Below are 25,322 nucleotides of genomic sequence, written 5' to 3'. Positions count from 1 at the left end.
AACAACATGTGAAACTGATTGTCAATCAGTGTTGCTTCCTAAGTGGACAGTTTGATTTCACAGAAGTTTGATTTACTTGGAGTTATATAGTGTTCCCTTTATTTTTTTGAGCAGTGTATATGAGAAAGGACCTGAGCAATACACTTTATATTTCACATCTTCCACACAGGTCATATAAAAAAAAACAAAAAAAGAAACCCTTTTCACCTACTTGGAAGTATGACTGGGTGGAGGGCTAACAATTTGCACTTCTGAAGCAAGTACGTGGATACCCGCCAGTCACTGAGTAGACTGTTAACACCTCTCTGTACCAATGTATTTTAGTGCCTGATCTGACAGCTGAAGCTTGCTCAAAGCTGAGTCAAGCAACAGGTCAATGATCCTAAACCCAGCAGCAAATCTGGAGCAAAATGCTGAAAAATAAAGGATTCAGGTTTCCATTCAATTAAAGACCCAATTACATTTTAACTGAAATGTTGCAACAAGACTTTACAAGTGTCAAGATAAGAATAAACATATTCCTGATTCCTTCAATCGTGTAAAGCAATATTTTCAATAATGTAAAATAAAAATCCTTAGTAACTACATAAGGCACTGATAATATCACTCAGATTAAAATTAAATCAAATTATATCTAGTAAAGTTGGTTAAAGATGATCAATTGATATACCACAGGTGCATTTCAATGAATTTGGATATTGTAAAAAAAGTTAAACTCATTTGAAATGTTATGATCATGCTAAAACTTATGCTGTCATGGGGATGATAGTTGACTAGGTCAGTAGTTTTCAAAGTGTGGTTCGCGGCCCAAGGAAGACCTCAGAAAGGTTGGGATGATGATAAAACAAAAACACTGTTCTTATCCTCAGCAGTTTGTTGAATGTTATTCAGTGGGATTATAATTGCGTTAACATATTTTAATAATATTCTTACATTAAATAAATGTATTGATTATTGAATAGTTAATAAAAGACATTCAAAAAAGCTGATATTTCTTTGGGTTTGCAAAAGGGGGTCCAGAAGCTAATGCTGTTTGGGGGTCCATGGTATGGAAAAGCTTGGGAACCCCTGGACTAGGCAACTGTCTGTCACTCTTTGACACTCGTTCAAAGGGAGGGTAAGCCAGAAAAGATCATTGCTAAAGAAGCTGGCTGCTCACAACATGCTGTATCCAAACATATTAATGGAAAATTAAGTGAAAGGAAAAAGGGTGCTACAACGCCCATAAAAGGGTTTGGAGGAGATTCAAAAAGTGTTGACGGAGCCTCCTTACAAAGACATGTCCAGGCCATGGTCTACAACTATCGCATTCCTCTTGTTAAGCCACATCTGAACCAGACACATCTTACTAAGGACAAGAAGGACTGGACTGTAGCTCAGTGATCCAATTCAAATTTTTACTTTATCAAGTCCAAAGACAGTGGAGTGTCTATCTAGAAAAATCTGAGCCCTTCATGCTTCCCTCTGCTAATGAGCTTTACTGAGAAGGTCATTTCAATTTCCAGCAGAACTTGGCACATGCCCAGTCTGCCAAAAGTATAAATACATGCTTCGATGACCATGGTATCACTACACTGGATAAGACGGCAAATATGTTTTACCTAAATGCCAGAGAGAACGTGGTGGAGTAGTTAGACGGTGCTGGAAGTGGAGGAGAGTCTTCCAAGTTGAATTCTGTCTAAACTCCATGTCATAATGATCAAAACTATCAGAAATGTTGGAAATATATCACTGTCCATTGAATAAATGTGTAATAGTATGCTGGGTGTCCGATGGGCCAAGGTGCAGAACGGAGCGTGGGAGCCGCATGGTGAGTTGAAGTATCTTTAACAATAAGAGAACTGGTAACTTACAGCATGGAACACAGGCTGGTACGCAAACATGGAGCAGGAGGTTAACAAGGTGGCAAACAGTGACATGGACCAGAGAATATAAATACAGAGGGTAGAGTGGAGGGATGACCAATGAACAACAAGATTGAATTAGGTGAAATGTGGAGCCGCTGGTGACAGGGAGAATGTACTTGAAGGAGGGAGGCTAATTAACACAAGGGAGTCCAGGGAAGTGAAAGAAACATTAAAACACAAGAATGAATCATAAACCTATTACAATGATGAACTAAAGTAACAGCAACGGAAGACCATAAACAGGGAAGTGCAGAGAAACGGACAAGAAACTCCAACTGAAAGTCTGATACCGAGGAATCATGACAAAATTAGATTAACTTTTTGAATTAAATTGCTGATTTTACATTTTGATTTTTTGTTTGTAAATTGTTTAAATAATAACCTGGTGTAATATATTGCTAATCCTTGCCCCAACCTGCATGTGCTGATGCCTTAATGAGTATTTATTTGCTTACATTTAAAACCTGTTCAAGTTCAGATAACTTTGTTTTATGGTCTCATACAAAAAGCCCATCAATGCAAAAAGGGAAGACTTTGTAAGACCTTTAAAAATACAAAATATCACTCATTTTAAGATTAAATGGATTTTAAATAACTCATACCAGCTTCCCTGTAGCCCTTTGTATGCGTTTCTGGAAGAGGATGGAGCGCCCCTCTGTGGAAGATAAATTAGGAGCTGCAGAAAATATGGGAAAGAATATTCAGAGGTTTTGCTTTTTGTTTTGTTTTGCTTCAAATGAAAACCAAACGAAAATGCACATAATTAATAAAAAAAAAACAACTTTACTGGGGTTATATATTTGTGCCAGCATTTTACTTTAAATATATGAATAGATAGCAATACATTTCACTGATAAGTCTCTCCCACTCATAACATGTGCCAATGGTCTAAAATTAGCCTTTTGAATGCAGAAGTGAGAATATTCTGCAGGCACCAGCTATTGTTTCAGTGTTGGGGCGTAGGTTATATTCTAGGTTCACTTTCAGTAGTTTCTTTTTCTTTGAAAGACATCAAAGATGTGGAGCTTTCAGAAACTGCTGTTCAACCTTTGCTGTAAGTTCATTATTTTATATAACCTCTTATATCTGGAGGAACTGATATAAAGCCAACGAATCAGAATACCTGATGCTGTTATCAAACTGTTAATTTTAAAATGTTTTCTTATGTTGTTTTTTGCCTCCAGCAGCTCTGAACTGTGTGAGCAGTGTTGCAGGTTTGATCCATGTGTTTGGATATGAGGGCAGAGATGGGAAGGTTTCCTGCTCATATCCTCATGGTTATGAGAATTATGAGAAGTACTTGTGCAGGAACGATTGTGATTACAGTGACATCCTTATTACAACATCACAAATGAATAAAAGCAGACACTTCATCTATGATGACAAAAGTGCAAGAATCTTCACAACAACAATTTCTAACTTTCTGTCAACCGACGCCGGGAATTATTGGTGTGGGGTGAGCAGGAATGCAAAAGATATCTACACTGAAGTAAAACTAGAAATAAGACAAGGTATGTAGATATTTCTTTTTACTGCTTAAGTCGTTAAATAGTTTTTAAACAGGGTTTATAAATGCTTTAAAGGAAAGGCCCTAAATATTTAGAATATTCAAAAGGTGTGGCAGCTGAGTAAAATTAGCACAATGACAGGATTTCCTCCATTTCCATGATTAGTTCACCAAACCTTTGCACTGCCGCTCTAAAGTATTGGATTATAAGAAACATGAAAACCTGGAAAGAGAGGACGTACTAATATTTAAACCTTATAATCAGAACAGGGTGTTTGAAGGTGATAGCTTTATATTCTTGGTTCGCAGTGTTACTGGATGGAACAAATTTTTCTTAAGATCTGTTACCAGTGCAAAGAAAATGAAAGTTTGATAACAATCTTATACTGTTGAGATCAAAATACTCATAAATGCCCCGAGGCACAACAAACTGCGGACAAGCATTTAAACTATATACATTGCCTGTAAAAATATTTATGTCCCTTGAAATTTTCAACATTTTGTGATGTTACACATACAAACTTTAACATCTTTGATTGAAATTTTATATGATAAACCAACAAATTGCATCACGGTTGTAAAGTGGAAGGAAGAGAATACAAAGTCTTCACTTTTTTTGTGCAAACTAAAATCAGAAAAGTGCTACCAATTGTCTTCTGGAGCCAGCTAATCAGTGAAAAACACAAAAAAAGTTCAAGGGGTATGAATATGTTTTCAAGACGCTGTCAAAGCTCACATATGCAAACAACCATGGTACTTTCATTATGTTATAAAACAACTGAACAGACATCCCCACCCCCACCAAGTTCAGTACGGCATAAAATGATTCAGATCAACTCATGGGAGCCAAAACATGAGTTTGCTTTCCCACATTAAAAATAGGGAAGCAGTTGCACCTCTTGCGCCAGTGCTGAGGTGCCTGTGAATACAAAGTCCTTGCAATGTTTTATTTATGAAGCCACTATGTAACTGCAACATGCAACATTGTCTGACTATGTTTTTTACAGACATGTGCTGCAGTACTGTAAATAACATCCAAGGTCATGAGGAAGGTTCAGTGTCCATCAGCTGTCCGTATGACTCTGATTCTGTCAACAACCTGAAGTACATCTGCAGAGGAAACCGTCCCTCCACATGTCTACAGCAAGCAGTAATCACCTCTGACACCGAACAAAATGGACGACTCACATTCAAAAGTGACACAAACTCAAGAATATTCAAAGTGACCATTTCCAAACTGACCCTGAATGATTCTGGATTGTACCTCTGTGGTGTGCAAAAAATCACACAAGAGGATGTTTTCTCTGCTGTTGAGCTGAAAGTCAAGGGTAGGTGATCAAACTTATAATGCTTATGAGTCTAACGGACTGAAAACATTTACCAAAAAAAAAGCAGCAGATTAGTGGCAAGTTCAATTTGAGTAGTTGTGTTTATAGACTCCTTAATAATTTTGTTTTGTGTACCTCCTAGAATGGTGCTGTTTAAAGTCACACCAAATTAGAGGAAATGTGGGGCGTCCAATAACTTTGCAGTGCCCTTATCCACCTCAACACCGAAATAACAGGAAGTTCGTCTGCAAAGGAAGCCAACGCAGCGGCTGCAGTGACATAATGATAGGTCAAAGCAGATTCTCACTGCACAATGTCTCCTTTGAGTCCTTCTCAGTTACAATCACACAGCTAGAAGAAGAAGATGCTGGGACGTACTGGTGCCGTTCAGACCCAGAGTGGACTGTTGGAAATTATACCCAGTTTCATCTGTCTGTAGGTAAGAGGCACATAGGGATGATCTAAATAATTGTTTGTGTTTAGCAAAATGTTTAACAAAAACAATTATATAACATAAATAAAACAAGATAGTAAAACAATCTAGAAAATGTAAAACAATTTATGGGAAAAAAATAGTTTCACACTAAAACATTTATTTACTCCAAATCAAAGCTCCAAGCTCAGTAGATGCAGTTCCCTGATGCAAACTGCATCACGCACAATGTGTGAAAATGTGGCGGTGAGTTGGACAAGTCTTAAAACAGTTTTTACATGGTTTATTACATTTAATTTTGTTGATTGTGACAGAAAAGGAACAGAATGCAGGCACAGAAAAAGAGCTTGAGGAGCTGCCAGCACATAGAACCACAGCAGGTGAGATGGTCAAAAAAAAACCAAGACTCAATACCACAAAGGAAACTGAAAAAGAATGAGCTCAGAATTTCTCATACTTAAATTTAGCACATGTAGAGTATTTCTCTAATGCCCTATAAGTGTTTTGAACTTTTCACACATATTCTATAAGCATTTGTAGTCCCAACTATTGCAGACTTTTTATTTATTTATTAATTTATTCAAAAATTAATGTCAGCAGAGCTTTAGTGGTTAAGATAGAGACACAACGCCAAACCCTGTCCGTTTTATTATTTCTGCACTCAACACCAAGCTACAGCAGAACATCAGTATTTGTATTTTTATCAGGTAATAATGACGCACAATAAACCCACGCCTTCATATTAACACCACTGAAAAGAACACCTTTAGTGTTTCTGTTTGTGCTGTTTGTGATGGCTGGTAAACATGTGACTCTTCTGTAGAGTTAACTCTTATCCTTCAATCAATATCTGTGCCAAATTCTTTGTGATTCTCAGTTGTGTAAAGTACCTCGCTAAAAACGTTTTCCAAAGTTTTCCAAAATGATCAATTTCTGAGAAATATTTGGTTCAAACAATAAAACAATAAAAACAAAAATAAACATTTTCTTGTCAGTTAATCCTAAAAGTACTGAGATGTGTGAATCCGCACCATAAAACTAATCCCAACCTGTTGAACAGTGAAAACCATGAACTGTAATGAGAGTTTTGTCTTTGACAGTATATCAGCACCAGAGCAGCACAGTGAAAACTGTCCATACACCTACACCACCGGGCTCTAAAGAACTCACTAAAGGTACAGTGAGTGTATATTTCGGTAGTCGGTATCCTGGGTTAGGCTCTGAAGGTACTTCTGTTACTTTCTAAATAATCCAGTTAAAGTTTAATGTCTCAATGATGGTTTGTTGGTTTCGGTTTACAGTTTGGTTTTTTGGGTTTCAGAATCAGAATCAGAAATGCTTTATTGCCAAGTACGTTTTTGGACATACAAGGAATTTGTTTTGGCGTGGTCGGTGCAATACAATACAAATTAGGTGAATGCAAGGAAAAATTATGTTGAAGGTTTTTAAAGTTATGAGTGTGTGCACCAATTAAAAGGGGAACCAACCTGAGATGGAGAATGTATGAAACTTCAAAGTAACCCTAAAGAAATTACTTTGGGATATTCGTATGCATATTTCCATTTTGTTTTTCTGTGCCCCTCAGCATTTATCTCACAGCTTTAGAAAAGATGATTGATTTGAATGATTTTAGAACAGATTTTGTGACCAATTACCAACTTCAGTTGTAGGAGGTACAAAGTAAACTCCTTCCCTTTGACTTTTGATAACACTTTTTACACCTCCTAAACACAGATAATAGATGTTTACATATCCTTATCATCATTAGCTCCGAATTCATGTTCATTTTGATCATGATTTAAATCTACTTTTCCAGGGTACCAGTAAGCTTCTGAAACAAACCCAAACCCAATCCTATCAAAAGTGTGTTGACAATGACCATTAAAGCCAAATCTATGACAGGAAACTAACCAACTTAAAATGAAATCTTTGACTTTTGATGACAAAAGTTATCAAATACCCACCAAAAAGTATACCAGACCCTGGTTATGGTGACCGAAAGCTTCTGGTGGAGCAGTAACGGCAATCTGTTAAGGAATATTTTCCTATATGTTATTGCAGTGTTTTCATTGATTTGAGCTTTTATGTATATTTTCTGAGTCATGCAATTTAGAATAAAAATTACAATATCTTCATATATGTGAATGTCAAAATAATTTACTAATCCCAAAGGGAAATGAAATAATTATTGTTTTTAAAAGTCATTAAAGTTATGTGTTGTACGATCTTTGCAACCTGAAAAAGAATAATTCAAATAACTCATTAAAAAAGGAAATTAATGCCAATGATGAACATGTGTAAACATCTGACAAGCATTACAGTTTTAGACTGTTCTATAATGGACTTCCATATTACAGTGATGCTGATACAAATATAAAAAAACAAAACAACCATCACTGTTTTGTCCTTGAAGCACCCTTTAAATATGCAATTCACTGCTTTTGTGAAGCAGTCACAAGTGTTTATTATATTTTTCTCTCTTAGGGCTTCCAGATGCTGTTTCCTATTCGCTTTCTGTAGGACTTCCTGTAGTGCTGCTGCTGATGCTGACAATCATCCTGGTCAAAGTTTACAGGAACAAATGCCATAAAGTGAAAGGTACATTTAGAGCTTCTAATTTTCTCAATGCTACCAAATACGTCTGTGTGCAGTTGTTTTTTTATGTTCTATTTTGTTGCAGAAACAAAGGTCATTGCAGACGGAAACAAGCTCGATTTCACAGAACAGGATGTGTGGGGTGGAGAAGATGTAAGAAAACTAAAGTTCAAAGATTTGCTCTGTGAGCAATGTGTGATAACACCATCGAGCCTTGCAAACACATTCATACCACTTACCAAACCATCTCAGCCAAACTGGATAAGGAGCATCAGAGGACATCAGTATTTTTACGTTTGTCTACAGATTCTAAGTTAGATTTAGATCTAAACTTTGACTGGGCCTGTGTAGCAAATCAACATGTTTTGATCTAAATCCGGGGTCCCCAAACTCTTTAGACGGTGTGGCTCCTCTCCACTCCATTTTTCTCTACTTGGTAAGGTAACTGTTTCAAGACCCTGTCCCGAAACCCATACTACACCCTATACCCCTCTGTGAAATGTGTACGTTGTAAAAGGGCACGTAGGGGTTGAAGTGCACAGGTTGCAAGCGTGCAAAATATGAGAATTGGGACAGTAAGGGGTTACATCATCGACTGTGCCCCTTAGCTGCGACATCAACAATGGCGGCACCCGTCGCTGTTTTTGCAGTCTTGCAGCTAAGAATTATTTTAAAACTGCAACAAGCAATCGTTTTGAAGAGAAGAAATTGCAGGACCTGAATAAAGCTACTACACCAGACTATTGCCGCGGCGCCAGTATTTGTTTGAAAGGTATTTTCAGTGTTATGGGCTACTGACTGCCCAGAATCACCCTGAAGTTGGTGCCGTCTTACAATGTTGAGCCTGGAAAACCAGTAAAAAAAAATCTATTGTTGGCTTGCTGTTTAGAGTTTGGGCAGTTATTATTATTCTGATTTTATGGTTGATTACATTGATGGTTGTGATTAGTTTTTGCTCCAAAGGTCACCTGCAGCAATGAATTGTGGGTAATATACTTTGGCAAAACCCTCTTTGATGTGAGCTTCACAGTGTGGATTATGGGCGCACAGGGGGCGGAACGAAAGACCACTCTGGAGAATTGGGACAAACTACACACTCGAACATATCAACGGGAACGCCCAATTGAGAGACTCAAGGGTGAAAGTGTGTGTATTGGGACAGGGCCCAACTGACGCACTGACAGCTGGAACTACGGCAGCTGAAGCCCCGCCTCCATTGTACCAACTTTTGGTACCTTTGGCAGTGTGGGCTGGTGCCAGGTCATGCTGGAAAGTGAAATCAGCATCTCCATAAAGCTTGTTAGCAAAGCATGAAATGCTCTAAAATGTCCTGGTAGATGGCTGTGTTGAATGTGGACTTCAGAAAACACAGTGGACCAGTGAACACCAGTAGATGGCATGACACCCCAAACCATCAATGACTGTGGAAACTTCACTGGACTTCAAGCAACATGGATTCTGTGCCTCTCCGCTCCTCTGAACTCTAGGATCTTGATTTCCATGTCCAGGATTTGTCTGTGCTCAGTGGCTCTTGACTCCAGCCTCAGTCCACTCCTTGTGAAGCTGCCTCAGATTCTTGAAGGGATTTGTCTTGACAATTCTCTTCAGGCTGCTGTTATTTCTGGTGCCAGTGCACCCTTTTCCACCACACTTTTCCTTCCTCTCAACTTTCTATAAATATGCTTTCGATTTTTTTATGATAATCTAATTTTCTGAGACATTGAATTTGGGGTTTTCATTATCTGTAAGCCATAATTATTAAAATTATAACAAATAAAGGCTTCATTCTACGTGTAATGAATCTAAACAATGAGTTTCACTTTCTGAAATTAAAAAATGTTGACCTTTTTTTTACAATATTCCGATTTTTTTTAATTCTACTTGTATTCCAAATTATGATTTCACAGAATAAAGCTGTATGAAAAAATAGGATGATAAAGTGCACAGATAATGGTTGTCATGTAGATTTATTTTTAAGGCAGATGGTTGCACTGGAGTTTAAGTTGGTAAATCAGAGCAAAAATAATGTATGCTTTACTTTGCTCTTCACAAATATGCACTACTTTGTGTTGGTCCATCACACAAAATCAATTAAATACACTGAGGACTGTGTTTGCAACGTTACAAAAGGTGAAAAAGGTCCAAAATTTGAAAACGTTCTAAAATATGAAACAGTTTAAAAAGTATGAATATCTTTGCAAGGCACTGTACATCATTTTGATGAATGTATTTTAGAAGACTTTTAGAAAATCAGTTTTATTGCATGTACTAATAATATTTGATCCATTGCATCTCTTTAGGTGTACCAGAATCATGATGCTGTAGTAATGAGGTCAAAGCAACAAAATGCCAGTTACTACGTCGATGATGTGAATGGAGATGAAGCAGACTACGAAAACTTCACAGCCGCAGAGAGTATCTACGGTAACCAATAAACCTGAAAAGATGAAGAGCAAGTTTGCTTCTACTCATACATCGATAATCATTCTTCATTTTTGGCTGAAAGTTAGATTTTTCCTTCTTACGAAACATTGTATTTGTGATCCAGAATTGATTTTATACTCTCTCAAGATATATAGCATTTTTAGTTTAAATTTGTGTTACTTTTGAATGCTTCTTTTTCACTGGAAATTTTTGCATGGCTTGACTTTAATGAAGAAGTTCATTATTACTCTGTTGTTGAGAACATAGAAAAATCCAGACAAAAAAAGTTATTTGTTGACAACTTGTAAATAAAGTAAATATGTTTTACTGAACGAATTCAAATAAAATGTTTGTTAATAATTAGATCTTAACAATATTTATATTTCAGATATCTATAATAAATAAATGTATGACTGTATTAATTTAATAGACTTACAGTTTATGATCATATACAATATGGTTTGATAATTTGTTTAATGCTGCATAAATGTGACTCAAAAGTAAATCCCAGCTGTCACTTCTAGTTTTTGGTATAAAAACATGGTACATTAATTTATAGTAAATATGATTTTGTATTTTATTTTTTTGTTTGTTTTGTTTTGTTTTAAAAGGATGTACTTCTTTTTAGAGCAAAGATGAAGAAATGCAAATAATAATAATAATAATTTTTTTAAGAGATAAATATTTTGTTTGGTTTCAGTTCCTTGATTAACACTGAAGCAGAAGTTGTTACATTAGAGTGACTTTCGATGTCAAGAAAGTCATAAAGGGGATTTATTAATTGGGTGTTTTCTGGCTTACATTGCTAAAAAACAACAACATGGAAACTCTAAAATTTGTCATAGCTTAGTAGGAATATCTCAACATCGCTCGCTTGTGGTCAGCCGAGTTTCTTCGCTAGCATCAAAGCGCAGGCAGATACAGCTCTGCTCCGTCTTTGCAAGTCTTATTATCACATGGATTTTCATGAAGAAGCACAAATTGTTGGAACATAACTAAAATGTACGCAGAAAAGCAGAATGATGCAAGGTCTTCTACGACTCACAAGTCTATGACAATTATAGATAAAATTTAGCACTTATTTCAAATATCTATTTATGGTTTGTGAGTTCATAAAAGTAACATAAGTTTGCTCCCCTGTTGCTCCAATTGAAATAATACATAGATAAAACAAACAAACTAATTTCTGAGTCAGATTAAATGTATCCAAAAGTTGTGTCTCTGAGAAACAGGAGAAAATCTCCAGCAAAGACATGAGAGATGCATCAGCCTTGTTTTCAGCTAAAAGCTGTTTGGAGCCTGAATATTATGTTCTCTTTGTCAAACTGTGATCTTCTGTGTTCTTAAAAGAAGTACGTTGCTGCTTATTACACCTACCTTACGCATTCATAGGTCAAAGGTCAAAGAGATGAGAGAGTGAATTCATATATCAAAGAGTGTGAAGCAGCCAAGCTCCAAAGAGAGACTTTCAAAAACATTCAGAAATCAAATCAACTATGAAATAAGTTACAGCCTTTAGGGGTGGTTTAAAATCTTTGCAGATTACTGCAGTTGTATGTATGTTGTACGCAAAGCCAAAAAAAAAGTATACTGAAGTAGTCACCGCCTGATAATTAAAGAGATACTTGATCATGTGTACAGTAGAGAGGAGCATGACTGTGGCTGGTATGTATTGTGTTCCCAACCCACTGCCCCTCCCACACACACCCATGAGCAAATTCGAACCCTGCGGATGAACAGAACATTAATAAGAACGGTTGCAGCAGAAGTCCTCTACAACAAATTGGATGCTAGGTTTGCGTTTCTGCTGTAAAGGTGAGTTACCTTTTATGGCAAAGATGTTTATTATCAGTTACACTTTCTTCACACATGATTTTTCATTAAGTTTGCAACAATAAAAGTCTTGAATGGCTTGTTTTGTTTTTCTGCGTGATGAAGAACTAAACTGCCTGTTTGCCATATTCTGGGAACATAACTACAGACTAAGCACTTTCACTATTTTACTGTGAGAGTCAGTTATTTGTTGAGTTGTGTTTTGTTAATTCCCGTCGGCAGAAGCAGGAAAAACAATACAATTGTTTCCCGCTGCGGCCACTAGATGATGTTGATGCTCTAGATTACTACCCGTGAATTCCTGACGTTTCTATGACTTTTTGTTGATAATGTTTAATGCAAGAAGGTGTGTGGCTGTAATAGGAATGTGGTTTATTGTTGCTTATTTGTTATTAATGAGTAAATTACTATTTTATCCTACTTTAGTTTAAAAAGAGAAAATATTTAGGCATATCTGAAAGCAATATATAAATATCTATTCAGTCAAATTTCAAACTAAACAGGAAGCAAAAATATTATTATTAAAACTCCAAACTATGAGAAGCAAACTGACAGAACAGGACTAAATAAAGTAAAGTTAACTTAAGCCCCTGCGGTATGCCAGGTTTTCAGCCCATGTCTTTCTGTGAATCACACTGTTGGAGTTAAAATACTATTATTTACTATAAACTGTGTTGCCTTTTCTATTTGCCATAAATTTAAAGAATGGAAAGGGAATTAATCGTGTCTTTATGGCAGCTTGCTTGTAAAGACATTATCAAAAGATATAATTGTAAATTAATTGAATTCTCACTCCTAAAGCAAAGTTATACACACAAATTAATAGTGCTGCACAAAATATTGAAGTGCAACTACCACTAAGGCGAGTGCATTATTAATACTAGAGTGTACTACTTTGACTGCAATATTTTGAAAGTTGTTTCATTTATACCAGTCAATAATAATAACTATGGTGGGCAAAAATACAACAATTTCATGCACTGGCCTGCAGTGGGAAACCAGATTGAACCCTTTTATTACATGGAAAACAATACATTCTTGTTTCTCTCAATGTATAATGTATAAATAATAATTTACATACTTAAAGAGGCATTTAAAGAGTCAGAATCACAAATATTGGAATAATTTGATCAGGGATGAAGGTGAAAGAGCGATTAAAGGAAAATTGATGTTTTTTAATAAAAAATCCTCATGCAATCAAATAAACTTGGTTTCTAATCTGTAACAAATCAAAAACTTTAATTTCTACCAAAGCTTAATGCCCCTACTTTTGTTATTTGTAAAATTATTTAAACAAGTGTTTTATGTAACAAACAAATGGAGTTTAAACGAAAATTCAACATGAAAAACTCACCATTACCTCCAGCTTCGTCTAATTACTCCTCCATGCGGCTCTGCTCCACCAATCAGCGTCAAGTCTGCATTTCTCCCTGGCCAATCATCCTTTAAGGCTCCGCTTTAAAAGATCTTCATCCGTAGACCCCTCCATTCTGCAGCTGAACTTTGACCCTCCTCCACCCCATCTCCACCATTTGGCTTCCAAACTCTTTCCAAATCTCCTCAGGCCTCCACTCCAACACCAGGATCGGATCCCAGGGGGAAGACATCTTTAAATCTAACCCTAAGACGTTCATTCAAGCCCATGTCATTCTCAGCATTCATGTCTTCCACTGGGGTCCGAGCAATAAAGATATAAACATTCACTAATAAACTTTTCTAATTGCATTTCTGCCTTCTCTTTGTGAGTCTTTCCAGGTTGAATTATTAATTCACTTATTTAAACTGGCATTTAAACGTTTAACATCCTGAAAATTATTGAATGTTTACTAGTTTACTCTGAAGTTAAGAGATTTATATTAAAAAAGCATTAACAGACGTGTCTTTATGTTTATGCTCATTTTTACTTTAGGTTGTAATTGGGGGACATAAAGATGTGGATCCTTCAAAACCTGCTAATCCTGTGCAGTAAGTTTTCTGCTTTGATTTTCTGAAAACATAACATGAAGAATGTTGATTTATCGCCTTGTGCTGAGTTTCTTTGAAACAAAGTACGTTCATTTCTACCAGATGATTCAAAACATAAATAAGAGAAATAATTCAAATTTGTTTCAGGGGAATACAGCTGACAATGATGCTATTTATGTGGTCAAATAGAATAATAATATTCATTGTTAAAGTGTATAAATAAATGAAAACTATATCAATGTTGTCTTCTGTCTGCAGCAGTTCTGAGTACTGTGAGCAGTGCTGCAGGTTTGATCCGTGTGTTTGGATATGAGGGCGGAGATGTGAGGGTTTCCTGTCCATATGGTGAAGGCTTTGGGAAACATCAGAAATACCTGTGTAAGAATAGCTGTGGTTACCGTGATTTTCTTATTAAATCATCGGAAAAAAATAAAACCAAATACTCCATTTATGATGACAAAAGAACAAGAGTCTTTACAGTGATCATCTCTGATCTTCATTTTGATGATGCTGGGAAATACTGGTGTGGAGTGACCAGAATAGGAAGAGATCTCTACACTGAAGTAAAGCTGGAAGTAAGACCAGGTAAACAGTTAAACTGTTTCACAATCCAGTAATAATACTTTCCTGAATACAAACTCATCAAAAGATTTAATGGTGAATAATAGAATTATATTTTACTGTTTTAGTACTCATGTTAATGCAAAAACACTTGACTCTGAATAATTGAGCTCCCAGCAATCCCTTTATATATTTTTGTTTTCTACTTCCAAGCACTATCGATTTTAAAAATAAAACTACGAATGGCAAAAGTCTGTTGATTAGTTTTGTCTCGCCACACACGCTCAACATGTCCAATTCACATCAAAGGTGGTCCAATGTCCATTGCAAGTCCAATGCATGTAAAAATATTAACATTACATCCAGGCAGAAAAAAAACCTGTTTCTAAAATATAAAAACTCTTAAACCTAAATCTGCCGGGGGACTAAATCATTTTGGGCTTAGCTGTGACAGTAAAACAATTTAAACTGTAGTAAGGTTTTTTTTTCTCTCTAACAGTGTATCAGCACCAGAGCAGCACAATAAAAACTATTACTACCACACCATCATACTATGAAGAACTGACTGAAGGTACAGTGTGTGTTTACGTATACATGGACACAGATTTGGTATTTAGTTAAGTAAGTCATATATTTTGAAATTGTTTTATAAGTTAGCCAAAGAATCAAAATGCTGCCTGATTAAAGACATTTTATCATCAGGGGAAAAAATAAGAGTTTCAGTTTTGTCTTGATTTAACTGCAGATAATTGTTGTACAGCCATGATTTGATTTCTGACAGACACTTTCTGAGTTCAGACAATTGATAAATCTCAGATGATCGGAAAGAGCAACACAATTGTATAGAGTCAGCATACAGAAGTTATGACACATTTTTGTGGCGTTTTAGGATGACCCCCAAAGGATATAGATACAACAAAAAGAGGATCGGGCCCAAAACTGAGCCTCGAGGTACCCCACAAGACAACAGTGCACTATCTGAGTAAACTTGGTTCATAAAAAACAGTAAAAGACCTTTCTGATAAATAAGGATAAATAAGGAGTGAACCAGTTTAATACAATGCCAGAAATGCCAAACAAGTCCCTCAGTCTGTTAATAAGTACAGTGTGATCCACGGTGTCAAAGGTTGATGTCAAGTCCAGTAAAACCAGCAAAGAAAAGTGACCAGAGTCAGCTGCCATCAGCAAGTCACTTGAAATCTTTAATAACTATGTCTCTATAGAGTGTAATTTTCGAAAGCCAGATTGAAAGGTATTTATAATGCCCTTTTCCTCCAAAAAGCGGTTAAGTTGTTCTGCTACAGATTTCTCAAGGATCTTTTATTAAAATGGTAGCTTAGAGATCGGTCTGTAGCTTTCAGGGAGAGAGGAGTCCAGATGAGGTTTTTTTTAGCAGTGGACAGACAACAGCTTTATTAAATAAGCAAGGCACTGAGCCAGAAGAAAGAGAAAAATTTATAAATTTTACAACCCTGGGACCAATGCAGTCAAATATAATCATGAAAAAATATGTAGGGAGGACATCAAGGAGGCTAGAAAACCGTTTCATTTAACCCAGCAATTCTTTGATGTCTTGGATTGACACTGGGGTAAAAAGTAATGGCGAAACAATGTTCATGTTTGTCAGTCAGTCAGTCATTTTCTACCGCTTAGTCCATAGTGGGTCGCTGGGGAGCTGGTGCCTATCTCCAGCAGTCTATGGGCGAGAGGCGGGGTACCCTGGACAGGTCGCCAGTCCATCGCAGGGCAACACACAAACAACAATGCACACACTCATTCATACACCTAAGGGCAATTTAGAGAGACCAATTAACCTAACAGTTCATGTTTGTGTCAAACATAATTTTTGTGTTTCTCCCCTTTAATTTGATATGATTTGGTAAATAATTTATATGTTTTAATGCCCTTTCTTGTCCAAAAAAAGCCAGAGTGGAAAAACACTAAACATGCTATATTTTGGTGCCTATTCTTCAAATACACATGAAAATAACTAATATTTTCTAAACCACATTCCCAACACTAACTTGACTCTGAATAATTGAGTTCCCAGTGACCTTTTACCTATTTCTCTTTTCTACTACCAAGCACTATCGATTCTAAAAATAAAACTGCCCGTGGCTAAAGTCTATCGATTAGTTCTGTCTCACCACACACGTTCAACATGTGTAATGCATGTTAAAGTTGACATCCGATGTGCCTAAAATTGCACATGGTGGCCCAAATGTGTTTGATTTGATGAAACTAAGCAGAGGTGGTACACGGCTCTGTGGTGCTTGTGTTGTAAATGGTCAAGGACTGCAGTGAAAGGAGAGAAACATTGATGGAGACCTCTGCTTTACACAATCTACATTCAGCCTGCTGGCAGACAACAGCAATGGCAAACAGTGGGTGATACTGTGCCCACAACATCTGGGAGGGCATAGCAGTTATGAAAAAAAGATTGGCATGATTCTACCAAACACCTGCCAATTTCTTTACAGTTGATGCCTTGAACGACCTCAACTAAACAATGTTGAAAAGGAGAAATGGTGTTTCTAGTTGAAAAAAATAATTTATGTGATTTAATTTACATTGTTAGAAAAGGCATGTGGGAAATTTCTATCATTATAGCAATCAAAGCCACTTTGAAGTAGCTGACTAACTTTGCATGTTTCACATGAGATTTTCAAGATGATTTTGATGAGCTCCAAGTCTTTGAGTTTGGAAGGCCTCCTTGCCATCACCCTAATCTTAAGTCCTTCCAAAGATTCTCTATCAGAGTCAAGCCAGGACTGGCTGGGCTGGTCCAGAACGTTAATATTACTTCCAGGTAGAAAAAAAAAACTTGTTTCTAAAATTAAAAAATCTCTTTAAGCCTAAATCTGCCAGGGGGATAGATAATTTTGGGCTTAACTGTGACAGTAAAACAATCTTAACTGTACTAAAGTTTCTTTTTTCTCTAACAGTGTATCATCACCAGAGCAGCACAGTGAAAACTATCATTACTACTACACCACTGTACTATGAGAAACTGAATGAAGGTACAGTGTGTGTTTAAGTACACATGGTCACAGATTTGGTATTTAGTTATGTTTGAGGTTAGGATTTAATGTTTGTCCACAAACATTATTAGATACATTCTGTATTTGACAGCTTTAAATAGTACATCATCAATAACAGGGGCAGTTGAAGGTTTACACTCTCATTTTAGGACTGTTCATGGTTTATTTAAATAGTGCTTTTTCCAGGATGTATTGACTAATATCCGGAAGAATAACGTTTTTAAAACATATTTTTTATATTAATGAGACTGAAATATTCAAATTTGCTTTATTTGCCTTGCCACATACTGATAATGATCATAGTCATCATTTCTTTGAAAATAAAAGTATAAAAAATGTCTTCTTTCTCCAGCAGCTCGGAGTAGTGTGAGCAGTGCCGGAGGTTTGATCCGTGTGTTTGGATATGAGAGCAGAGATGTGAGGGTCTCCTGCCCATATGGTCGGGGATATGAGGGTCATCAGAAGTACCTGTGCAAGAATGACTGCGGCTACAGCGAAATTCTTGTTAGAACGGCGCAAAAAAATAAAACCAAATACTCCATTAATGATGACAAAACAACAAGAATCTTTACGGTGATCATCTCTGATCTTTGTTTTGATGATGCTGGGACATACTGGTGTGGAGTGACCAGAGTAGGTAGAGATCTCTACACTGAAGTAAAGCTGGAAGTAAGACCAGGTAAATGAATGAAGTTTGTCTTTCACATATTGAATTTATGAGAAGAAAAAATAACCATGTCAAATGTGGTGTTTAATGCAGTTATTGGATGAATCATGTGAAATAATGTTTTATCAGTTATTTATTTAAACTGTAAGTATGTGTACTACAGGCTGTTTGTGCTACCTTTAGTGATTGAGTCTAATTAGTAATTTAAAATTGTTATGAGTTCTTAAACATTTTTATAGTTAAACATTTGGATGACAGTACAGCAAATAGAAATGCCAATTTTCCTTGAGGGCATTTTTTTCTTACAGTTGAATATCGCTTGAATAACTCCAAGTTTGTGTCATTTTACATTGGTGTTTATCTTAATGTCAGACAGCTGCTGCAACACGGTGAATAAAATCCACAGTATTGAAGAAGGTTCAGCGTCCATCAGCTGCCCGTATGACACTGAGTCTGTCAACAACCTGATGTTTGTCTGCAGAGGAAACCGTCCCTCCACATGTCTACAGCAGGCATTAATCACTTCCAACATCACACAAAATGGACGATTCAGACTCATTGATGAGAGGAAGTCTAGAATATTCACACTAACCATTTCCAGTCTGATGCTGAAGGATTCTGGGTTGTATCTTTGCGGCGTCCAGAGAAACTCAGGGTTGGATGTTTTTTCTGCTGTTCAGTTGGAGGTTAAAGGTGAGAGGTTGAACGTTTACCTCAAGTGCTTGTCTATCTATGCCATCTATGCCATTAAGAGTTGGTTAGTGGCACTAAAATTACTTCATTTTCTTCAAAATAATCCTGCTGTCTGTGCCCATTAGAGTGGTGTTGTGTGAAAACAATAAAGATGAGTGGATCTGTGGGAAGGCCAGTAACCTTCCAGTGCCCTTCTCCACCCCAACATCATAATGATACAATGCTCCTCTGCAAAGGACACGCAGTCAACAACTGCACAGACATGATGAATCAAAGTAGGTTTACGCTGCAAAATGTTTCCCCCAGCTCTTTTTCTGTGACCATCACAAAGCTGGAAGCAGGAGATGCTGGAACATACTGGTGTCGCTCAGACCCGGAGGCGAGCGTAGGAAACTACACCCACTTTCATCTGTCTGTAGGTGAGAGCGACACAGGCACGTAAAAGTATAAACTAACACAGTTTCTAGTACAATTTCTCATATTAGGTGCAGAGGTTAAAAAATAAAAACTAGGACAGTAATTTAAAAAAACCGTGAATCACTGTTGATTCAGTCTGTATTAACGCAGACTGAATCAGATTATTTCAAAGTATGTGTGTGTTGTTGTGTTTGTTTAAGTATTAGGCATTTACTTTTGCTGTTCTAGATTAGAATCTAGAGGCAGTGGTTGGTTTATGTCAGCTGAGATGAGCCTAAAGAAAAACAACAGTATTCATAGGATGTTATTAATCACAGCTGCTCATGAGCTTTTTGCAGTTAAAAGAGATAGTTACATTTTTGAAGTGAGGTTCAGTTTAAAAGTCAGTAGCTTGCAGTAGATAACTAGATAAATCCAGATGAGTTGGTAGAGCAGTGGTTTTCAATCCTGGTCCTCAAGGTAGACTGCCCTGCATGTTTCTCTGCTTTAACTCAGATTATTGCAGTTTAGCAAAAGCCTTTTAATCATCCATCAATTGGAATCAGGTGTGCTGGAGCAGAGGAACATCTAAAACACAAAGGACCGTGGACCCTGAGGACCAGGGTTAAAGAACATTGCTCTAGAAATGGTCTGAGATGACTGAGAACAGGAAGGTATTTCAATTAACAGGCGTAATAAACAAAAATATGTTTTTTTCATGAATGTAAATTTTTTAAATTCTACAGTCCTTTGTCTCAGATAGTTACTCTGACCTGAAATGTTTTACATGTTCTGTTCTCAGTACGTGATTCAAAAAGAAACACATTTCAAAAAGAAACATGTGTTGCCGGTTTGAACCCTCACTCTGTTTGTCTTAGTCATTGTGTCCTTGGGAAAAACACTTCACCCGCCTTGCCTGCTAATGGTGGTCAGAGGGCTCAGTGGTGCCGATATATGGCAGCCTTGCTTCTGGCAGTCTGCCCCAGGGCAGCTGTGGCTACATTGTAGTCTACTACTGTCAGTGTGAGAATGTGTGTATGAATGAGTGGATGACTAATTGTAGAGTGGGGCGCTTTGGAGTCCTCAAACTAGATAAAGCGCTATATAAGTACAAGGTATTTACCATTTAGTGGTGCACTGCTGCCCACCTCAGTCTCCCATATGGATATTCATAGGTTTCTATGTCAATAACAGACTAATGCAGCTGTGATGGTAGCTTACAGGGTCATAAAACTGCATTTACCTAAACTGATACATTTTTGAGATGATTTATATGATTTAGATGACTTAAAGTCTATTGAAAACTGACCTAACTCAAACTACCTGTTCCTACCTATCTGAATTTATGCCTAAACCCTGAGAGATCCACTGATTTAAAAGTTCACGTCAAAAATCCTGAATTATATAGTTAATGCGATTGAGCAAGAATAAGATATTTTTATTTGTTTCACAAGAATGTTTTTAAAATAATTTTTAGTGTTACAGGAGTGGTAAAAGAAAATAAGGTAAAAGTTAAGTACAGTCATACGTGTGGTCCTCAGGGCCCCCTATCCTGCATGTTTTAAATGTTTCTCTGTTCCAGCACATCTGATTCAAATGATTGCATGACCTTCTTTGCATGCCATCAAGTGCTGCTTCAGCCTAGTAATGACCCAGTTATTTAAGACAGCTGTATAGCAACAAAAAGACACCTAAAAAATGCAGGACAGGGGGCCTTGAGGAGCAGGGTTGGGAACCACTGGGTTAGAGAATATATCCAATATTGAGCACAGTATCATTGCATGTATAACTGAACAAAGTCAATTTTTAAATCTGTCCATTCATGAATCAATACAATATAAACAGGCTAAGCAGAGTATGTGTATGCATGTTAAATTTCTTCTGTTTTTCATTTATGGCAGATGAAGCAAACCATGAGCATTCGGATGCATCTGTCTTTGCACTTTTTGCTCTACCTGCTGTGATGCTGGTGGTAATGGTCCTGGTTAAAGTTTACAAGAACAAATGTCACAAAAAATAAAAGGTGAGCTTCTTTGTCTTTAATATGAGCAAACGATGGTGTCCCAATGGTTTTACTTCTTTATGATTTTTTTCAGAAAGACAAGTTGCCACATAAAGAAATAAACTTCAGTTTGTAGACAAACGAACTGATGTACATGTAAGACAACTGAAGTCTACAGCTTTCTTCATAGGATATGTGGGATCAGATGAGATAATGTTCATGTTTTCAACAAGAGAATGGATTAATGTATGCGCTCCAGGCTGGTGAAAGAGTGGAGACTCATTAATATCCTGAACAATTTCACTACAAGCTCAATTAATGAGATTCTTTTTTTTTTTTATCATGTAATCAGTCAGATTTTATTTAGAGAGCACTTTCATACAACCAAATGTAACACCTTGTTTTTCACAGAGGTAAAAAAACAAAGGGAAATGCATGTAAACAGCACTCAACAAACAAACTGCTTAACTAAATAATAATAAATAAAATAATTATTAAACAACAACAAAAAATGTCAAGTTTTATTTAACTGGGAAAATGCAGTTGTATCTGTAAAAATGAAACAAAATGGGTGTAAACAAATAAAAATATTAAAACTAAATTGTATACTTAAACTAAAGGAACAAAATGGAACATAACATTAAATTTAATTCATAATTAGATTCATAACCAAAATGAATATTTAAATTGAGATTAAAAGGATATATATTATTAAGAGATCAAAGTAATAGTGTAGAACGACCCAAAAATAAAAATGATGTGAAATTTATGGGAAATAAAATCTATTCATGTATTTTAAATCTTAATTATCCCATAAATTTATTTTTTTTATTTTTTTTAACAAAGGCCAGAGATCATCTCTTCCCTGGACACCTCAGTGCTCAGAGCTCTGTGGAGAGCAGTGCCAGTCCGAGCACGCTCCTTACTGGGCGTGGACTGGAGTGTAATAGAAACAATGTTACAGGCTTATTCTACTCAGGATATAAAGAATTCAAACATTACACATTTTGCCAGGTTCCTCTTGGAAAAAAATATTTTTAAACTCAATGAGGGATTGCCTGGTTAAATTAAGGTCATAATAAAAAAATAAGGCCAACTCTGTAGGGAGATGTAGACAGGACCAGTGCAGCTCAGTGTAAAACATCCAGGTAAAGAGAAGAGGAGGGAAGCTGCCTTCCTAGAGGGTGAGAAAGCAGCAATAAATGTGTCATGCTTTAAATATTCTCTTCATGAAGCCAGACTCATCAGCTCATACAGTAAAGCACTTATGCAGCAAGAGTTTTGGTTGTGATTTGTTTTCTGACTATCCTAAGAGCGAACATTGTATTTTGATTTTATTTTATGCCACTGTAACAGATATCAACAATGTGTTGGATTAAAGAACTTTGTTTAAACATGGAACTGCACACATTGTGTTCAATAAAACTTTGTTAATTTTTTTTATTCACAAATTCTTGATTTTAGATGTTTCTTTCTTTTTTGGCTACATATCTTTTTATATGATTTAATTTACTAGGTCTTAAATGGAAGAGACAGGAAACCCAAAAATGAGAGCTAAATGCAAAGATTCTTTCTCTTTATTTCACTGCAGGTCTTCCGAGGGGAGAAGAGGGGAGCTTTCTGTGTGGGTAAAGGTATATTGCCAGAGATGCAGCTGGGATAAGACTCCTCTTGACCTAAGAGGGCCAAATATATAATAACTAACTTCTTTTCTCAATTTCAGGTTAAACTAAAGGCTTAATTTACACAGCAGAGGTCACTAACTGGTGGTTGGGATCTGTACCCAAACAAAGTATTATCTAGAACCTGGCTCACTACAACACTTTCATGAATGTTGGGACCACAGCCATGGATTACAACATAAAAGTCCGATACAAACTTTCCTGGAACTTTCAAAATAAATGTCATTAACTGACTTCCAGCACAACTTAGGAAGGGGGGGTAACAGGTCATTGCCCGTACAAAACCCCCACATTTCCAATGAATTGATCTCTTACACCCGGACCCCACTGAGGAGCTGGCAGGAGAGACACAGGGCGCTAATGTCTCTTTGCAGGCAAACAGACATAACTCTTCAAACTGGATCCAAGAGTGTCATAAGATCATGCGATCATATGCACTAAGCTAAGTACGAATGAATTGCTGTTTGAGTGTCCAGTATTCATTCTTGAAAGGGGGTAATTAAGGTACAAGCGTTGCTTGACTTTCTCTCTGAGATCTACAGAAGAAAACTGTTTCCAGAGAGTTCCCAGCAGTTTCCCGGTCTGAAGGAAGACAACGGGACGCATCACCGTGGTAACGTGCAGTTTGGTCGGGGACAGAATGAGCCGTCCCACCCAACAGTTACAGAGGTTAGTTGAAGCTAATCTTTTGTTCACAGTGGATGCCTTCTTCAAATTTCGTCATCGCCCGGACAACTTCTCCTCAGCACGGTTCATACGAGGTTAGGTTTGGTAGAAGTGGTTTAGAATGAAATAATCTAAACGTTTTTCATTTTATGGAGTTTGGTTTTGTTTGTGTTGAACTCAGCTATCTTGGTGCTAGCAGGCTATCTGCTCAGCACGTGCTCAGTTTTGTGTTCTGTGTTTTTGTGTTTTTAAAGTTAAGACAAACTTTATTCAAAAGGTGATTATAGACACAGAAGATCGGCCATAACGCGCCATCCGCCCTTATGCATTTTAACCCTTTTATTAATGGTATTTTAAAGGTGTGTGTTTGATTCTGGTGCCAAGCTATCAGCTTCTTTTGTTAGCTTTAACTGCTAACAGCTTAGAACACGTGCTTGCCTGCTAAAGAATATTTACCCAGAAAGGTTGTTAGTTTTCAATCCAGTAAATAATAGTTCCCTAAACATTATTTTACTAAACTTGATAACTAAGTAAACACCATTAGCCCCATTTCTCCAGAAAGATTTGGCTCTTTTCCAAAATATTTCCTTAAATATTTTACCATTTCCTTAACAATATTTCGTTAAATATTATTTTAATAAATAAATGCAGCTAATGAGACACTGTTGAGAATTAGTCATCCAGAACGTTGGTTTTATTCAGATCAAAATATTTTATCTGATCTTGCATTGTAAGTGGTTGTCTAAAGGTTTGCTGATTATTGCCTAAGTTAGTTCCAAGACTAACTTAACTTCACTTCCAGATTGTTCAAGATAATCCTTGGTTCTCAAACATAAACATTGCATGGTAATGTTGCATCACTCTTTCGGTCATGGTTTTCAACCATCTTTAATCAACTTGTTTATATTGTACACAGCCCATTAGTCTTCGTTATTCTTTAATTCTGCTTGGTAGTTTAGATGGATTGTCTTAGCATAGTAAAGAGTTTGTTGATTGAAATATGTTTGACTTTGAGTTGAATTATTTTTGCTGGATGGACTATCTTATTGCTGTGGTTAATGAACTACACATCAAACCCAGCAACCAGAGAGGTAAAGTAACAGTCGTTTGACAATATACCGCATATGAGCTTCGAATACTGACTTGCTATAAAATGAGTGAAATTTACATAGCAATTTCAATTTTTAATCCCGAATGGATGGATTTGTTTATGATTTTTCTTGCTCTGAGGAGTTAAAAATCTTCCTGCCATAGTTTTCAGAGACTGTAGCGATTATTAAAATGTGAATTTTGTCGATTTGTTTTTTCAATATCCCGCTACTGCCTGAACATTACTAGATACAGTGTCTGCAGCCAGATCCATCTTAAAGTGACTTGGTTCTCAACAAAGCCATCAATGAAATAAGTCTTTACACAGAAGAATATCACAGTTGCTGTAAAAATAAGAGTGAGCAGAGAGTAGGAAGAAGAAACATTTTAAGGTCCCTTCATCTCCATTAAACACAATATATCTGTTAAATATTTCACACAGCAAATTGTTTCCCAGAGCTGCAACATATCGTGGAGATTGAAAATTAAAGGTTAACAACATGAAAGTTTATGTTAAACATAAAGGATCAATT

The 25,322-nt window shown here is 36.5% G+C and overlaps 2 protein-coding genes across 16 annotated transcripts; both read left to right on the top strand.

Annotated features, from left to right (window-relative positions):
* The first annotated feature begins 2,842 nt into the window (after positions 1-2,842).
* Positions 2,843-10,876, top strand: LOC124868365 (polymeric immunoglobulin receptor-like). Of its 5 annotated transcripts, none has more exons than XM_047365568.1 (9): positions 2,843-2,961; positions 3,095-3,418; positions 4,422-4,742; positions 4,885-5,181; positions 5,490-5,555; positions 6,276-6,350; positions 7,660-7,773; positions 7,856-7,923; positions 10,071-10,876. In XM_047365568.1, exons 1-9 carry the CDS (start codon positions 2,925-2,927, stop codon positions 10,203-10,205), a joined length of 1,437 nt encoding a protein of 478 aa, XP_047221524.1. In that variant the 5' UTR covers positions 2,843-2,924; the 3' UTR covers positions 10,206-10,876. The 5 variants fall into 5 exon arrangements, with proteins under 5 accessions (XP_047221524.1, XP_047221523.1, XP_047221525.1 ...); XM_047365567.1 differs by having other exon boundaries at positions 2,851-2,961; positions 3,092-3,418; XM_047365569.1 differs by lacking the exon at positions 5,490-5,555 and having other exon boundaries at positions 2,851-2,961; positions 3,092-3,418.
* Positions 10,877-11,907: 1,031 nt separating this feature from the next.
* Positions 11,908-23,800, top strand: LOC124868362 (polymeric immunoglobulin receptor-like). Of its 11 annotated transcripts, none has more exons than XR_007038309.1 (11): positions 11,908-12,009; positions 13,937-13,992; positions 14,251-14,577; positions 15,053-15,124; positions 17,499-17,573; positions 17,947-18,273; positions 18,634-18,954; positions 19,080-19,369; positions 21,252-21,373; positions 22,944-22,986; positions 23,076-23,800. XR_007038309.1 is itself a non-coding variant. In XM_047365556.1 (11 exons), exons 2-9 carry the CDS (start codon positions 13,959-13,961, stop codon positions 21,368-21,370), a joined length of 1,569 nt encoding a protein of 522 aa, XP_047221512.1. In that variant the 5' UTR covers positions 11,908-12,009; positions 13,937-13,958; the 3' UTR covers positions 21,371-21,373; positions 22,944-22,986; positions 23,076-23,800. The 11 variants fall into 11 exon arrangements, 9 of the variants coding, with proteins under 9 accessions (XP_047221512.1, XP_047221518.1, XP_047221514.1 ...); XM_047365556.1 differs by having other exon boundaries at positions 19,080-19,373; XM_047365562.1 differs by lacking the exons at positions 22,944-22,986; positions 23,076-23,800 and adding an exon at positions 21,447-21,857 and having other exon boundaries at positions 14,251-14,370; positions 14,473-14,577; positions 19,080-19,373.
* The last annotated feature ends 1,522 nt before the right edge of the window (positions 23,801-25,322 follow it).

Source organism: Girardinichthys multiradiatus, chromosome 5 (genome assembly GCF_021462225.1).
Source record: "Girardinichthys multiradiatus isolate DD_20200921_A chromosome 5, DD_fGirMul_XY1, whole genome shotgun sequence".
Taxonomy (NCBI): domain Eukaryota; kingdom Metazoa; phylum Chordata; class Actinopteri; order Cyprinodontiformes; family Goodeidae; genus Girardinichthys; species Girardinichthys multiradiatus.
Note: the sequence above shows the minus strand (reverse complement) of the source record. Positions and strands in the feature narration are given on the sequence as shown.

What these genes read in the sequence shown, in the direction of transcription:
- LOC124868365 (XM_047365567.1), top strand. Translation starts at nt 2,925, where the DNA reads ATGTGGAGCTTTCAGAAACTGCTGTTCAACCTTTGCT. An exon ending in TGTTGAGCTGAAAGTCAAGG is followed by an intron (nt 4,743 to 4,884) that starts GTAGGTGATCAA and finishes TGTACCTCCTAG; the next exon opens with AATGGTGCTGTTTAAAGTCA. An exon ending in AGCACATAGAACCACAGCAG is followed by an intron (nt 5,556 to 6,275) that starts GTGAGATGGTCA and finishes TGTCTTTGACAG; the next exon opens with TATATCAGCACCAGAGCAGC.
- LOC124868362 (XM_047365556.1), top strand. Translation starts at nt 13,959, where the DNA reads ATGTGGATCCTTCAAAACCTGCTAATCCTGTGCA. An exon ending in AAACCTGCTAATCCTGTGCA is followed by an intron (nt 13,993 to 14,250) that starts GTAAGTTTTCTG and finishes TTCTGTCTGCAG; the next exon opens with CAGTTCTGAGTACTGTGAGC. An exon ending in CTATGAAGAACTGACTGAAG is followed by an intron (nt 15,125 to 17,498) that starts GTACAGTGTGTG and finishes TTTCTCTAACAG; the next exon opens with TGTATCATCACCAGAGCAGC.